The sequence below is a fragment of the Cavia porcellus genome, unplaced genomic scaffold (assembly GCF_034190915.1).
Source record: "Cavia porcellus strain 051 isolate PalLab524CR breed Dunkin Hartley unplaced genomic scaffold, mCavPor4.1 scaffold_27, whole genome shotgun sequence".
Taxonomy (NCBI): Eukaryota; Metazoa; Chordata; class Mammalia; order Rodentia; family Caviidae; genus Cavia; species Cavia porcellus.
In genome coordinates this window covers 11,222,303-11,239,999 of record NW_026947510.1, presented here as the reverse complement: position 1 = coordinate 11,239,999, position 17,697 = coordinate 11,222,303, and the positions used below count along the sequence as shown (strand labels likewise).

At 35.6% G+C, this 17,697-nt stretch overlaps 1 protein-coding gene across 1 annotated transcript in view; it reads right to left on the bottom strand.

Moving 5' to 3' along the window:
• The window catches only part of Slc39a12 (solute carrier family 39 member 12), a 63,768-nt gene that overhangs the window by 9,020 nt on the left and 37,051 nt on the right, over positions 1–17,697 (bottom strand). Inside the window, exon 12 of the mRNA XM_003462762.5 lies at positions 15,889–16,076. Within this exon, the coding sequence (XP_003462810.2) occupies positions 15,889–16,076 (188 nt within the window). The remainder of the gene's footprint in view (positions 1–15,888; positions 16,077–17,697) is intronic.

Sequence of the window (17,697 nt, the reverse complement as noted above, 5' to 3'; positions counted from 1 at the left end):
AGGGTCTCACTAAATTTCCCTGGTTGAGCTTAAACCCTTGATTCTCTGTCTCTTAGTGCTGGAGGATAGGCATGTACCACCACACCTTGGTAAAACTTCCTTCTTCTTAAGGAATCTGGCTGATCCTTTGACTTGACTTGGTGGAAAAGGTTCCCTAGCCTCAAAAAAGAAAGTGTAATCAGCTACAAAATTTCAGGAGGGCCCTTTCTACAATATTCTGGAAAATGGAAATTTCCTCTGAAATGTCCACTTAAAATACTATATCAATTATTGCTTTAATAATCTCTCAAGTATTTAATTCAATAAAAGTTTGGGTGTGGTAATCTTGTGATTCTTATTTAAGTTTTCTCTTTTTAAATGGACTTTATTTTCTTGGTTTTTCTTTTTGAATCTGTGAAAAGGAGGATAGTGACATTGTGTTCTATTTTAGAATCATATTTGATTAGTAGGATCCTGAAAACAGATTACTATGTTGACTCACGATATCCTGAAATTGGTAGATTTTTCTTATTAACACAGGTCCTGTTTTGAATTGATTTTTTTAATTAGTAGACTTAAATAAAGTTAATACAACAATTTTAATCTTTTTTTCTAAGCAAGAAGTCAGACACTAAAGCTTTCAGTGTATCTGAGATTGTAAAACCAGTAGCCTCTCTCAAGATAACTTTAAAAGCTTTAGCATTAGAAATATATTATACAAAAAGAGAAATAAATGTATTTATCAGCTATTCAAATTCAGGATTTTATGGACCTGTGGTATCTTCCCAAAGTCATGCATAAAAATTGCTCTTTAGAGATCTATGAGTTATAAAATAAAGATCCTATCAATGTCATTTCATTTGTATTTAACAATACATCTCTCCTGTTTTTCCTAGAAATGATTCAGTTAGACAAATTCTTAATTGTATAGCTCAACAAAGACAGCCATCAACTAGCTTTTATATTGTCCTAAGAAGTGACTAATTTGAAGTGTGTGTGTGTGTGTGTGTGCGTGTGCAATTTCAGAGAGGAAGTCGAATTTTTTAAAATTATAGAGCATTACATATTTATCAAAATAAACGAGGCCTATTTCTCACTCTCTTAGAAAATTTCTAACTGTAAGGTTTAACAGAAAGAATAGAACTCTTCCAAAGTTGTTGGTGAGAATGAGTCATACTTTTTACTTTTATGAAGAAATCATTTGAATGCTAAATTGTATTAATTTTACTGATGGAAATAAGGTTGAAATTCTGGTCATTTTTTCAGAAAAACACTGTAAAATGCTACCAGTTTCCTTCACTCTCACTTATTTGAAATATATGCTATATAAGATTTCATGTATCTTTTTCAGAGAAAGAACTTCTGCCTGTGGACAGATACTGTTTAAAGAGATTATACCTAGGAATTATAAGGTATAAGATCTAGGAATTAAGATAATTTAAGATTTTTTTAATACAAAAGGACTAATTTTTCAGCCTCAACTGGTGGCTGTAAACTATTGACTGAACTACATTTGGACTTATCCAGATTTCTCTGATATAAAATGATTTAATCAAATGTCAAATTTGAAAGATAAATAATGATGGGGAGGAGGGAATAAGAGTAAACTGAGTGTGTACAAACTGGTTAAAAGTCTAGTCATGTGATTAATGAAGAGGCCTGGCTAGAATTTTGCTCTCCTCTCAGTTCATGTTCTTTTCATTCAACTCACTATCTTGAAGCTGTTATATTTACTGAACTAAAATAATTGCAGAGAAATTCCACAGGATTCTGCTAATTCTATTTATTTCCTCGATTCTATTTATTTCCTTGCCTTTAAAGACAGAAAATCTTAAATTCAGATTCAAAATACTGTTTACCTGATTTTCACACAAAGTGGCTTGAAAATTACAAAAGTGCTCCAGGAAAACCTGATTGTGAATCTTCTGAGAGGGATTTCAGGGAGAGCTCAGATAGCAAATTGCTCCAAAGTGAGTATTCTTGTTCTGGCTGTTTCCTCCTACATTAGTATGTAAATGAAATAAATTTGCAGAAACATTAGCTACAGTCTTGAAGAAGAGTGCCAGGGACCACAGATTATGAACTGAGTTTAGGAGGTCCCAGCCCGTCTTTGTCCTGTCCTGTGAGTCAGACTGGAACACAGAGTCTTCCTGCTTTCTCCTGGTCACAGCTTAAGCCCTACAGCTACTGATACCAGGGTGCTCACAGGGCAAGGTTAGACCTGCTGAGGACGGTAAGTATCTTTAAAGCAAGGTAGTAGTAACAGTGAATAGCTCCCTTGAAAAAGACAGACACTATGGTAACTACTATTAAGTTGGGTTATATGGTGGTGAAGTACTAGGTTGCTGAAACAGTCATGCTTTGACCTCTATTGTTATATTGTTAGGTCCTGTTTTATCTCAATCTCCCCCTTATTCTTTAAAAAAAATTATTTAGTTATTTCTTATGTTTGTCTTAATTAAGGGGAAAAATTTAAAAAATTAGGATATATAATAGTAACTCTTTTTGATTTCCTATTAACTTGTTTTGAAGTCCTGTAATACTCCCACGATCTTGTTTTGACTGATTAGACTCTGTTCCATTCTGTATGACAGTATCAAGTTTGAGGATATAGGCAACTACTTTGAAGGCCATAAGATTCACTAAGATTCCCATTCTGGTTTGACCATTGTCTTCTTTGGAAGTCCTGTAATGTTTACAATGCCTAAGTTTTATTGGTCTTGTTCTCTACTGTTTTGTCCAACTTTATAATATCTAATGAGATAGACAATTCTTTTTAAGAAAACAAGAGACATCGTTGATAACCATTGTTGATAACCTTGTACTCTGTTCTACACCATGTGCTATGTCTATCCTTGGTTTTGACTGACAGCTTTGTTTTGCCATATTTGACTGTATTCTCTCCCCCCCAAAAAAGCAATAAGAACTAAGGAGTAATAAAATCCAAAATGTGTAAATTTTGTTGTAAAAAAGAGAGGGGAAAAAAAAAAGAGCTCTAACGGATATAACAGCAAGTGTGTTTAGGGGTGTTAAATAGCTGACTATATCAATGTTTTTGGATCATTGAACACAGCTGTTTGCAGTCTCCCTGTTTGAATGTCCACTTTGTATTCTTTGATACTGTGATTTGAGCAACTGTTTTCAAGATGATAAAATGTAATCTATTAACAGGTGATTTCTTACTGTTTTTTTTTTTTTTTTGTAGTTCTGTATTACGTGTACCCTTACACCGCTTTGTTTTGTTTTGTGTTTTTCTCTTTTTCCTCTTAAATAATAAAACAAAACAAAACAAAACAAAACAGTGAATAGCTCCCCCGGGAAACTATATTCTTATTGCCTCTTATCTCATCCTTGCAAGGAAGCTTTGTTCTTCTACTGTTCCTGGAAACACTCACTACCTTTCACCTATTGTTCTTGACACACATTTGACCGATAAATACCAAGGTCCTGACCTGCTTTCACTCCCTGTGAACAACTGGTCACCTCAGGTCCTCTTTGCATTGCTATTTTGTCTCTTGCTTTCTTTTGCTGTGCACTGTAACATCTTGCAAGACATTGGGGACTCACTGCAGGGGTCCTTGATAGAAGAGTCATTTTAAAAGAGCATCCAAAATTGGAGAGGCAGAAAAAAATTTAGGACACTGTGTGGTCTGGGAGATTGGTAGTGGGAAGAAGGATGGAAACAGAGCATAAGATCATGCTTCAGATCTACGAGTCTTTGATTCCAACACCTCCTGCCTTCCTCCAAACCAAAATCTGAAGATGCTTAAGCCCTTTCTATAAAATGGTATAGTATTTATATGCATCCTATGCACATCCTCCTGTATCCTTTAAATCAGTTGTGTAAATTATTTGTAGTACCTAATAAATGTAAATGATATGTAATAATTATACTACATGGTTTAGCAAATGATGACAACAAAGTCTGTATAAGATCAGTACAGATACAGTTTTGCAAGGAGGGATATTTTTGATCTGCAGATCTATTTCTGTGGAACCTGCAGGTACAGAGGGTGCCTGTAACTAATTTGCCCTGTATTTACATAGAGAGGTCACTTCAGATTTGGTTTTTTGGGGGGGAGGGGGCTCCTTTCCCCCACTGCCTCCTGCCCTGAGTTGCAGCCCCTCCACATCTACTTGGGTCCTATTAATGTAGTGGACCTGGGGGATTTGTCCAGTCTCAAATGCAAGGACATCTATAGTTATATCTCAGAGTCCCTTGAAATTGCTACACACTTGTTTTTATGGGAACACAATTTGAGGAGAATCTTAGTACTGTGCTCCAGCACACAGTCACACAGAACAGAAGCAGGAAGGTGCAGCTACCTATACCAAAGGACTCAGAGAGAAAGCCAGCACCAGAAGACCAGTCCCATTCCCCACATCCAGAGGCCAAGATCAGTCCCATACTTGGTATAAATTCCACTGCAAACTTGGCTGGAGTACACAGCATGTTTCAGGGTCTGACCTGGACACTACACAGAACGGTGGACACAGGAGGAATTTTACTGCTTTTCTTTCTTTTTGATTGTTTGATTGTTTTTCCTTTTTCTAGGTGGTTGGGCTTTTTTTCCCTTTCTTTTCTCATTAGTTTTTTACCTTTATTTTTGTTTTCTGCTATTTGTCTTCTTTTTTCCCCCAGCTATCTCTCTTGATTTTATGATGTTTTCATTAACATGAACATTGTATCTTTTCTTTATGGTTTACTTCAATACTCTTTCATTTTCTCTTTTATTCTTTCTCTCCTGTGTTTCAAGTTTCCCAAAACTTAGGTGATCATCCTTTTCCCTCCAGCCTTATTTTTTACTATATTTGACCTCAGTCACCTAACTTATCCCTATCCCTCTTAAATACCCTATCAAGGATAGGATAAAAACACTCTGGTAAGGGGAAAATCATGGCATACAACTTCCTGGAGTATATTGGTTTATTTTATATAATTGTAGAATTTGATTCAATGATTAGAGGTATCAGATTAATAGCTATCACAGTTTGTTAGCTAGGTTGTGCTTGATGCCATTGTTATTGTTAACTGTACTACTTTAGTCAGGGTGTCATATCTGTTATAATCAATTTTCCCCCTTGTATAACAACACTGTGATTGTCTGGGGTCATAACCATCACCATAGTCTGGTACCAAAAGACTAGATTCTAATCCAAATAGATAGCAATTTCTTATCCTTAATAAATTGGGAAGGTAGGTTCTTGGGATAGACACAAAGCCCAAGGACTACCTATATCTGGAAGACATCTCTGAGGAACAGAAATTTCCTAGGGAAGCCTCGATACTAGAGATAAAGTTGTCATCATAAGAAATCTACAAGCATTGACACATAAAACAAAAAATAGAAAATGACAAAATGAGGAAACAAAATGCAACCTCAGACCTCCATCCCTCCCAGGACAAGTCCAAAACACAATGAGATAGAGGAAACTGAAAGTCACTCACTGGACTCTGAAATAATATGATTCTGAAATGAAAGCATCAGAAGTGAAAAGACAAATGGAAGAGGCTATCGAACCAGCAGATTGAATGCAGAAAAGAATATAATATCAGATCTAGGATTACAACTAGCAAAGAGGAAAAAGAATGTATCTTAAAAATAGCAAGAGACTGAAAAATCAATCCAACAGCTGCAAGATGAAGCAAAGAAGAAAAATATAAGATTGATGGAGTCAGTGAGAAAACTGGAGAAGCACAAATGTCATTTAAAAAAAAACCTCTTCAGAGAAGTAATGGCAGAAAACTTCCCAAAAATGGATAAAAAATTTGACATATAAATAAATGAAGCATATAGAACTCCAAATGGTCATGTCCAAAATAAATCTACACCAATGCATATAATAATCAACATTCCAGAAATTCAATACAAGAACAGAATATTAAAAGCAGAGAAATGGAACAAATTACCTATAAAGAAAAACCCATCAAAATTATAGCAGACTTCCCAACACAAACCATCAAATAAATCAAGGAGAGCTTGGAATGATTTACTTCAAGCCCTAAAAGAAAATGACCTCTAACCTAGATTGATGTACTCCATAAAACTCTTTCAAAATCAATAGAGAAATAAGATACTTCCATGACAAAGAGCAACTGAAGAAATTCATGATCACAAAATAAGAATTCCAAAATACTTTGAAGCATATATTATAAAGATAAAACAAAAATCACAAGCGCAAAAACACCAAAAAAGGAGCCACCAAACAGAATAAAAAATTGAACAGAGAGGAAAGACAGGGAATCAACAACAGGAAAATAATAAAAGACAGATAAGCCACTACCTATCAGTTATTGCCATTAAGGTAAATGCTCTCAGTTCATCAGTGAAAAGAAATAAACTGGCAGAATGGATCAATAAACAAGATGCAACAATACGCTGCATAGAAGAAATACATTTAACTGAAAAAGAAATTTGTAGACTGAAAAAGCATGGAAAACAATACTCCATGCCCAGCAAAAAGCAAGGGTTGCTATTTTATTTGCAGATGTGAACCTCATGACTAATCCTAAAGAGACAAAGAAGGTCACTACACACATGTTAATAGAAAACTCCAAGAAGATGTAACAATCATAAATATATATGTACCAAATACCAGTGCACCCAAATACATAAAAAAAAATTTGACCTGAAAAATCAAATAAGCACTAACACAGTTATAATGGAGGACCTTAATGTTCTGGTCACAATTAGATAGATTACCTAGACTAAAAATCAATAAAGAAATATCAGAACTAAACTAAATCTGTGAACAAATGTATTTAGTATAGGTCTACAGAGTATCCCACCCCACAACATAAGAGTACACAGTCTTCTCAAGTGCACATGGCACATTTTCCAAAATAGATCATATACTAACTTATAGAACATGCTTAAGTAAATGCAGAGGAATTGAAATTATCCCATGCATAACATTTGACCACAGTGAAATGAAAATGGAAATCAATGGCAAAAGAAATCACAAAAACTACGTAAACATGTGCAAATTAAGCAACACCCTCCTGAACAAACAAAGAGTCACAGAGGAAATTAAAGAAAAAAATAGTATCTACATTAGGCAACAATGCTGATAAAACATACTGAAATCTATGGGACATGATGAAGACAGTCCTATGTGGGAAACTTACAGTAGTGAATTCTCACATCAGAAAAACAAAATGTGCTCAAATACACAACTTAATGTTGAACCTCAAACTTCTAGAAAAAGCAGAACATATCAAACCCAAACCTCATACAAGAGAGAAAATCATAGAACAGAAATTAATGCACTTGAGACTAAGAAAATAATACAAAGAATCAATACCTCAAAGAGTTGGTACTTTGAAGTATCAAATAAAATTGATAAAACTTTAGCCAACCTGATCAAAAAAAGGAAAGAAAAGACTTAAATTTACACAAATAGGGATAAAAGGGGTGAAATCACAAAGGATCAAGCAGAAATTCAGGAGATCATCAATATATATTTTGAGAACCTGTACTCCAGTAAGATGGAAAATGCAGAAGAAATGGACAGATTCCTCGATATATATAAAATATCAAAACTGAATCAAGAAGATACAAAGATTCTAAAAAATCCAATATCAGTCAATGAAATTGAAAGTGTAATTAAAATCTTACCAACAAAGAAAAGCCCAGGTCTTGAAGAATTCACTGTTTAATTCTAAAAGAAATTTAGACAAAAATCTAATGTCACTGATGCTGAAACTCTTTAATGAAATTGAAAGGGAAGAGATACTTCCATAATTCTTCCTGGAGGCAAATATTACTCAGATACCAAAACCAAAGAGGGACTCAACCAAAAAAGAAAACTATAGGCAATCTCACGAATGAACATAGATGCAAAAATTCTCAATAAGATACTGGCAAACAGAATGTAGCAAATCATCAAGAAAAATTTTCACCATTACCAAGTAGAAGAAGCTAAATTATTATTTACAGATGACATAGAAAACCCCAAAAACTTCACCAAAAGACTTCTAGACTTAATAATCAAATTCAGTAGTATAGGTGGATAGAAAATCAGTGATAAAAAATCAATAGCCTGTATACAAATAATAAACTCACCGTGAAAGAAATTAGAGAAATCACATCTTTCACAACAGCATCCAAAAAAAAAAAAAAAAAAAAAAAAAAAAAAGAATCAATATAACAAAGGAAGTAAAAGATCTTTACATTGAAGTTTCTGCATGTCAAAAGAAATCTCCAGCATAATGAAAAGAAAAACCACAAACTGGGAAAAGATCTTAGTGAACGCCCCCTCAGACAAGGGACTCTTGTCTAAAACACATAAAGAATTAAAAAAACTCAGACCCCCAAAATTCAAAGATCCAATCCAAAAATGGGCATCTGAGATGAATACGCACTTCTCAGATGAAAAAATGCAAATGACAAATAAATACATGAAAAAATGTTCATCATCATTGGTCATTAGAGAAATGCAAATTAAAACCACACTGAGATACCATCTCACTCCTGAAAGAATGGCCAGGATCAAGAAAACCAACAACAACAAATGCTGGAGAGGCTGTGGGGAAAAAGGAACTCTCCCACACTGTTGGTGGGAGTGTAGACTGGTGCAGCCTTTGTGGAGGTCAGTCTGGAGATTTCTCAAAAAGCTGGGATTGGAAGTCCCATTTATTCCAGCTATTCCACTTCTAGGCATATTCCCTGAAGAACTGAAAGCATCATACCACAGTGATATATGCGCACCTATGTTTATAGCAGCACAATTTATAATTGCCAGATCTTGGAAACAACCCAAGTGTCCATCAACTGAGGAATGGATAAAAAAGTTGTGGTATTTCTATACAATGGAGTATTATTCAGCTATAAAGAAGGATCACATTGAGATATTTATCAATAAATGGGTACAGCTTGAGACCATACTCATAAGTGAAATAAATCAATCTCGCATGTGTGAATACCGAATAGTTTCCCTAATGTAAGTAATGATTCAAATATATAAAAATATGTGGTAATCATGATTCCCCATTATGTGGCCTTGAAGTCTTATAAAGTTTCACTTATTAATTGGAAAGGCTTTATTCTGGGCTTCTTGATATGGAAATATTTGAAGCTATAGTATATGAAGTTTTATTCAAATATTTCAAGGAAAAAAACAGACACTATGGTAACTACTATTAAGTCGGGTTATTTGGTGGTGAAGCACTAGGTCATGCTTTGACCTGTATTGTTATATTGTTATGTCCTGTTTTATCTCAATCTCTCCCTTATTCTTTAAAAAAATTATTTAGTTATTTCTTATGTTTATTTTAATTAAGGGGAAAAATTTAAAAAATTAGCAGGATATATAATAGTAACTTTTTTTTGATTTCCTATTAACTTGTTTTGAAGTCCTGTAGTACTCCCACGATCTTGTTTTGACTGATTAGACTCTGTTCCATTCTGTATGATAGTATCAAGTTTGAGGGTATAGGCAAGTACTTTGAAGGCAATAAGATTCACTAAGATGCCCATTCTGGTTTGACTATTGTCTCCTTTGGAAGTCCTGTAATGTTTACAATGCTTAAGCTTTATTAGTCTTGTTCTCTACTGTTTTGTTCAACTTTATAATATCTAATGAGATAGACAATTCTTTTTAAGGAAACAAGAGACATTGTTGATAACCATTGTTGATAACCTTGTACTCTGTTTTACATCACGTGCTATGTCTATCCTTGGTTTTGACTGACAGCTTTGTTTTGCCATATTTGACTTTATTCTCTCCCCCCCAAAAAGTAATAAGAACTAAGGAGTAATAAAACCCAAAATGTGTAAATTTTGTTGTAAAAAAGAGAGGGAAAAAAAGAGCTCTAAAGGATATAACAGCAAGTGTGTTTAGGGGTGTTAAATAGCTGACCATATTAATGTTTTTGGTTGGATCATTGAGCACAACTGTTTACAGTCTCACTTGTTTGAATGTCCCCTTTGTATGCTTTGATACTGTGATTTGAGCAACTATCTCTAAGATGATAATGTGTAATCTATTAACTGGTGATTTCTTACTATTTTTTTTTGTAGCTCTGTATTACTTGTACCCTCACACTGCTTTGTTTTGTTTTGTTTTGTGTTTTTCTCTTATTCCTTTTAAATAAAATTTTAAAAAAAGAAAATTATAGTATTCTGAAAAAGGAGATGGAAGAGCATATCAGAAAATGGAAAGATATCCTTCACTCATGATTTGGAAGACCTAACATAGTGAAAATGGCCATACTACCAAAATTTTTATCCAAATTTAATATAATCTCAACCAAAATATCCTTAACATACCTCACAGAACTAGAGAAGCATTCCTAAAATTCATTTGGTATCAGAAGAGACACAAAATAGCAAAAACAATTCTGGACAGCAAAGAGAAGTCAAGGGGCATCACAATCTCTGACTTCAAATTAATATTACAAAGCTACTGTGATAAAAAAACAGCATGGTACTGGTACTAAGCTAAAATTAAAATGAATCACCAATCTAAACATTAAAACAGAAACACTAAATCTGCTATAAGAGATAATAGGCAGAATTCTTGAGGACGTAGGTGTGAGCAAGAATTTCATAAACAAACTTCTGATTGCACTGGAAATAATACAAAGAATCAACCACTGGGATCTCATCCTATTAAAAAGCTTCTGCAAAAACAAAAGAAATGACCAACAGAGTGAAAAGACAACCCGCAGAGTGGGAAAAAGTTTTAGTTGGTCATCCTTCAAACAAAGGACTTATATGTAAAACATATAAGCAATTGAAGAAACCAGCCCTCCCAAATTTAAAAACCCAATCCAGAAATGGTCATCTGATGTAAGTAAATAGACATGTCTCAGAACAGAAAGCACAAACAGCAAACAAATATTATGAAAAAAATGTTCAACACTGTTGATCGTTTGGGAGATGCAAATTAAAACAACCTGGATTCCCTCTCCAGAAAGAATGGCTATCATCAAGAAATCAACCATTAACAAATGCTAAAGGGGCTGTGGGGAAAAGGAACCCTTCTCCACTGTTAGTAAAAAGTGTAGATTTGTACATCTGTGGAAATCAGTGTGGAGATTTCTCAAAAACTAGGGTCAGAGGTGCCATTTGACCCAGCTATACTCCTTCTTAGTATATTCCATGAAGAATTACAGACTTGTACCATAGCAATATATGTGCACCCATGTTTATTAGCAGCACAATTTATAATATCTAAATCCTGGACACAATTCACATGCCCATCAAGCAATGAATGGATAAAAAGATGTGTTTTTTAAAAAAAATACAATGGAGCACTACTCAGCCATAAAGAAGGATAAAATTGAGACATTTTAGGTAAGTGGATGCACCTTGAGGCCATATTCTTAAGTGAAATAAATAGGACACACATAGGTAAATATTGCATTGTCTCCCTGGTATGAGAAACTGAAATAGTAAATAAGGACCAAAATATATTATGGGTACTATGAAATGGCAAGAAATTATTCAAAAGGAAAGAGGAACTAGGGAAGAGGAAAAGGAAAGAAGAAAAAAAGAAAAATGAGGATACAAAGGAAACAAATCTTTGTTATTAGGGAGGGAAGAGGGGTTGCAATAAGGCAAAGGAATTAGGGAAAAAATGAAGAATCAAATGATATCATGTAAAAGTACAAAGTCCCTAAGATGTATATGATCATTAATTATATCTAAAATATACCAGTAAACTTAATTGAAAACAATTTTTTAAAATAAAAAAAGCTCTGGGTATGTAACTTAATGCTTCTTAGGGTCAACCTTGTGCAAAAAGAAAAAAAGGGAAAGAAAACCACATATACGGGAAAATTATATGGAAGTATATCAAAATATTAACAATACTAGGGTGATGAAATTATTAGAAAGGATTTTTCTAAATTTTGTAATTAAATATTATAATAAAAGCTTTGAAATAAAAAAATACATGAGAAATTCAAAAGCATTTCAAAATGATCAGTATAAACAGAAAACATGTTTAATACATGGGAGTCAGCTGAATCAGTGTTTCAAAGGAAGTTTATAGCTTTAATTACTAATATTAGAATAAAAAGATTAAAAATCTACTCTGTAATTTTTACCTCATGTATCAAAGAAAATAAAGAAACAAAACACAGTGTAAGGATAGAGATAATAAAAATCATAGCAGAAATAATAAGCATTGATATGTAGTTATTGCTGGTTTTTTCTCCCCCTTGTGAAATTCAGGTTTCCTGGTCCTGGAAACTTAGGCATATAAGATCACAGATTTTTGTTCTTAGGGAGAATACACCAGGGAATACAAAAAAAAAGTTTCCCATGAACTTGAAGCTATGACTGCCACCTGATCACCTACTGTTTTTTATATCAGTGGCCCAATAACAAATAAAGAGCTACCATCACGGTGGGAAAATTCACTGATGATTACCTTGAGCAATGGTTGTGGTGACACAAAGTGTGGGGGAAGAAAGAACCTAGCTGGAAACTGGAGGATTCCTTGGGGTGCTCCCATTCCTGGTACAATAGTGAACAGGCCACTAGAGGAAACGTGTGTAAGTGCCCAGACCTCTCAGTGAAGCCCTGGGTGTCCCTTCCAGGAAAGGGCCCTGGATCCATCCAAGTGCTGTGCAGAGGGGAGGAGAATCAAGATTGGGTGCCAGAGAACAGAGAGGACAAATATCAAATACAAATGGCCTCAAAACCAGCTGCTATGGCTCTTTTTCCTCCAGATACTTTGTATTAAATAACTTGGAGTTTTTGGATGGTTGTAATTAGAAAGGACTTCGGAAGAGAGTTGACCGAAAGGGTGGTGTGATCATTTGGGCTAGAAGGAGACAACCATTAATAGATGTCACGTGTGTTTACTTCATATTCATTCATCTTCTTCCCCAGCCACTGCTACAAAGACCAGTTCCAAGAAGGTGTTGGCTACTTTTGGTACCAATCTTTGATTCTGTTGAATATTGTATCCCATTCCTTTGTACTGGGGTTCTCTGAGGTAAGTAACAGCATGGGTCTATGGGAATAGCCTCGGCACTCAAGCATGCCTACCATGAAATGTGGAGACATAGTGCTTCTGGGGATGGTTGAATGATGGGCTCCAAACAAAGCTTCTCTCAGGTAAATAGTTTCGAGGCATGTGGTGTAAGCCTCCTCAGAAGGTCTTAAGTGATGCAGTCCTCAAAGTGCTGGTCAGCTTAGTAGGAACAGATCGCTGTTTTGACTTTTTTTGTCTTCTGTTTTCATTCCTCCAGCCCTTTGTTTGCTAAGAATATCTCCAGAGTGAACTGTTTTCCCACTCACCTTTGTCTTTTGCCCTGCTTTTAGGGAAACCTAGTCTGGGACTCTCATCTTCATAACTGATTTCCTCTGGCCACCCACGCAGAGCTGTATTTGTTCTTAACTTCCCTTAGCAATGATTCAATGCCACTGGGAGTTAGTGCACTTGGATAGGGCAATCCCATTTTAGAGAATGAAGGTTGGCAGTTTTCCCCAGAGAAGACTTTCTTCTTTGTTGATCTGGTTGCTAATGGCCCCATTCTGGCCCCTTATTCTTTCTCTTTTAGGAGTTTGAAATCAAACACACCCAACATCTTTGAAACAAACTAAGCAAAAATCTAGGGAGTCTTTTAAGATTAACCCTGCTTAGCCGCTGCCTGGTAAAATAGGCAGGATTTAGCCAATAGCCATTATATTATCCTTCGGTTGCTGTCATTTATTTTCTTTGCTATTTTGGAGCTTGGAACCTTGTTTTCTTCTCTTTAAAAGACAGACTGTTTGCTTTGGCATGGGCCCAGAGCACACCAACAGTTAAACTTGTGGCTGTGTGAAAGAGCCGGTGTTTGTTTAGAAGTTACTCAGAAGGCCGTGAGAGCAGGCGACCTGGATTTTAGGAAGTAGCCCGGGGAAAACTGAAGTATTTTCTTTCTTGTCTTCCTGCCAGAATACTGGTTTCCCTTTGGCCAGTAGTAATTTACAACGAGGTCAAGATTTATAATAGCTGGAATTTCATAGGATATCAGATGCATTGCTTTCTTATAAGCAATCTCTTGCCCTTAAAGGATGAGTAGAAATGTGAGGGCAGGATGACATATTTATCTTAGAGTTCCACATGACAAATGGCACTTGGTAATCTTCCCAGATCAATTTTGGAAACATAGACACAATAACAAAGAAAAAGGATTGACTGTACCTATACATCCATCATACTTGAAGAGAGATCCAGACTGGGTTAAAAACAGAATAAACTTCAAAAGAAAACAGCAATTGCCCTCAATTGACCCATAAAGAAAAGAGAAATTAAAAGTAGAAAGCTGAAAATCAGGAGGCTCAGAAGCGAATCTGAGCATTGATAGGTAGACATTTTTAACAGAGGATAAGTTCATATCCTCTAACAGTCACTGACAGGCTGTTTGCAGAGTCACAAAAGGCTAGAAATCCAGAGGACTGCAGGATTCTGTAACAAAAGCTCATAATGGGTCACTGGGTTGCGAAATAGAAGTAGAATTTGTCCACTTTTTGTACATTATTAAGATGAACATTTTCCTGGTCACAAAGCATACCTAAGAACATTTCTAAGCAGGGAAGTACACCTGGTGTTTACCCCATCTGCTTGAACTCACAAGAATTAAGAACAACCAGCAACTCAGAAATGCACAGGGACTTAAAATGGTGGCAATCACTGAGAATCTCATGGAAATGTACTTGAGAATATACTGTTATTCTGGTTGTATCCACTTGGGCTCCTGCCTTCACATTGTTTTTTCCTTAGAAAACATTCCCTTATTTCTTTTTTCTTGTATTCTTCTTTCTTCCTCCTTTGTCCTGTCTTTGTTTTCCTCCTCTTCTTCCTCCCAATCCTTCTTTTGCTTTTGTTTTCTTGAGACAAGATATTACTGTGTGGAAACTCAGGCTGGTCTTGAATTTACAATCCTTTTGCTTCTGCCTCCTGAGTGCTGGGATTATGGGAAGGAACCACTTATGCCTGGCTGGAAATGTTACTTACAGTCATGACAGTATCCGGATTCTGCCTCATCATTAGTGAATCCCAATGGCTCTGTCTCACATATTGCCTTCATGTTTATTTTTCTTTATCTTCTCCAGGATACAAGGAATAACATAAATTACTTCTGTTCAGAGTGATTTTTCAGTCGTAAGCATTTCTTTTGTCATTTTAATTCATTTTTATTTTTCTAAGAACAACTGATGAGAAGGCAAAGTCATGAATTTCACCAGAAAGATATTTAGATGGTAATCAAATCCAACAGAGGGTGACCTTTAAAAAGTCAAGTTTATCTAACAGAGATCAGAATTTAACTGGCAGGAAAAAACAAAGTGAAATTTTACAGGTTCAAGGAATTTCCTTCGTAAAATTGTAGAGGTGAAAAGTGATGACTGTGTTATTATTAGCGTTAGCGAAGATCTCTTTAAGAGGAAACAGTGGGTACTTTTAGAGGCCAAGCACCACGACGATCTTTCTCATTTCACCAGCATGAGAGCCCTTTGGTAGTTAAAACTCAAAGATAAAATCTTGATTTTCAAAAATATGACTCGTTAATTAGGTCAAGCAGATAATTAAATGACAAATTCAGTTGGACTGTTGTTCTTTGGATAAGCAGAATGACTATCACAACGTTTCCTTGTTTAGCTATAACTCTAGGCTGGAATAAAATGAGCTACTGACCACTTTTGGACAGTTACAAAAGTTTCATTCTTTCCACTTAAATTACTAAAGAACGTCACATTGTCTATATTTCTAACATATCCCTCCTACATACAATTTACCTTCTTGGAATATATAGGATGTTTCCCTAGTCATTTATACTATTATTTATATTATTATTATATTTTTCTCATTTTCTCTGAATTTTGCCTTCCATTTTATTACTTGCTCTTTTTTACTGTTTTTATGTCTTCAGTGTTTAGAAAAACAAAATAGAAAGGCCATAAAGCTCACCATTTCCACCAAGGATAAATATAAGAACATGCCCGCAGTGACTGTTAATATCCAGTCCTGGACACAGGGATCAGCAGATACCGACAGGCCAATGTACAGGCCTATGAAGGCAGTCAGAGCACTTATAAAATTCATCAGGATGGCAGTCTTCACAGAGAGCCCAGAGCTTAAGAGCACAGCAAAGTCTCCTGAAATTTAATGGAAAAAGAAAGTGTAATTATCAATTAACCAATGATCCCTTTGTGCCAGTAGGCCGTTTGAAATTTCAGCAACTGGAACCAATTTTGGAAGTAAAGCTCATTGATCAGTTAATAAAGCACTTTCCTATATTTCTCTAGGACCACAGCCAACTCATTCTACTATCAGGAAGTTGTAGTTTGGGAGTGCTGCTTCTCCTAAATACAGTCTATTCAGGGAGATCTATGACATATTCTTTAGTTCCTGATGCCTGGTGACATTTTTAACTTAGACAAATGCAAAACAAAGTTACCCTCTGACCCGGGGCTTCTAAATCTTTGCTGTCTGGAAACTTACCAGGGGACATCATGACATTAGATGGGCTTATGTGACTTAGGCAGAAACTGCTGTGGGGAAACGAAAAACTACTTAATCAGGGAGTTTTAAATAATTGCAAAAGTCCGTTAGGAAAACAAGTTTTTCCTTTAGAAAATGACTTTGTCATCTTGACAGTTATAGAAAAGTGACCTCCTTCTGCCTATACCTTTCCTCCAAAAGAATGACCTACTCGCAATTTTCAGAGTGCCCACTTGTCTTTCTCAGGGATTGAGATTGAAACTGAGTAAAGAGAGACTCTGGTGGCTCTCTGTCCTGCTTCCATTGCATAATTGGTCCTATAATAGGCATACTGTGGACGTCACTCTGTCTCATGATTTAGAGTTGAAGATCAGGTGCTTCACCACTATTGTAGTCAGCACAGATCTGTAGGATAAGGCTCCCAAACCAGCTATGTTTCAACGGCTCAGGAAGGACCTTAGATAAATTCTCCAAGAAGAATGGGTCAATAATGTATTGGTATCTGAGTGTGGCAGCACACATTTGTGATCCCAGTCCTCTGGAGGCTGAGCAGGAAGGTCCCTGTGAGTTCCAGGCAAGCCTAGGCTGCTAACCAAATCCAAGGCCAGCCTGAACTGCACAGCAAGACCCTGTGTTTAAAAAAAAAAAAAGAAGTTTTAGACCTTGAGTGCTTCAGGGAGCGCTGAAGACCCGAAAGGGGAAGCAGAAAGAATGGTTGCTAAGAGCCCACTCCCTAGAGCCTGTGCTTGTGCAAATCCATCCCTACTATTTCTGGGTCTGTTTGTGAAATCCCTATTTTATCCCCTCTTGGTTCCTGGAGGGCAGGATTTGAATTACAGGGCTATTAAGATTACCCAGAAAAAAGAGTCTTGTGTGTATTTGCTACCAAAGGCCTGTCATTTCAATTTTATGCTTCACTTTAAATATTTTATATAAATTAGGTTGATGAAACCATGGTTTGGTTTTAATTTAAATGTTATTTTATCTCATTGCCCTGTGTTCTAGCATAATGAGTGGAGTTCTCCTCTTAGTATTTTTCCCACATTTAATATGTAGATCTAAAAGTTCTTGCCAAAGTTCTTTAAAATTCAATTTCTCTGAATGACTCTCTCTCATATAGAATTCTCTGAGATTCACAGTCATTTCCGGCTCTGGGAAAGATCTACTTAAATTTTACCTCGAGGTTCAGAAATTTGAGTCCTTTTACTCTTACGGTTTAAATAAATTGTAAATGGAAAGCATTCATCTTTCAGTCATGTTGGCAAGATAATCCAA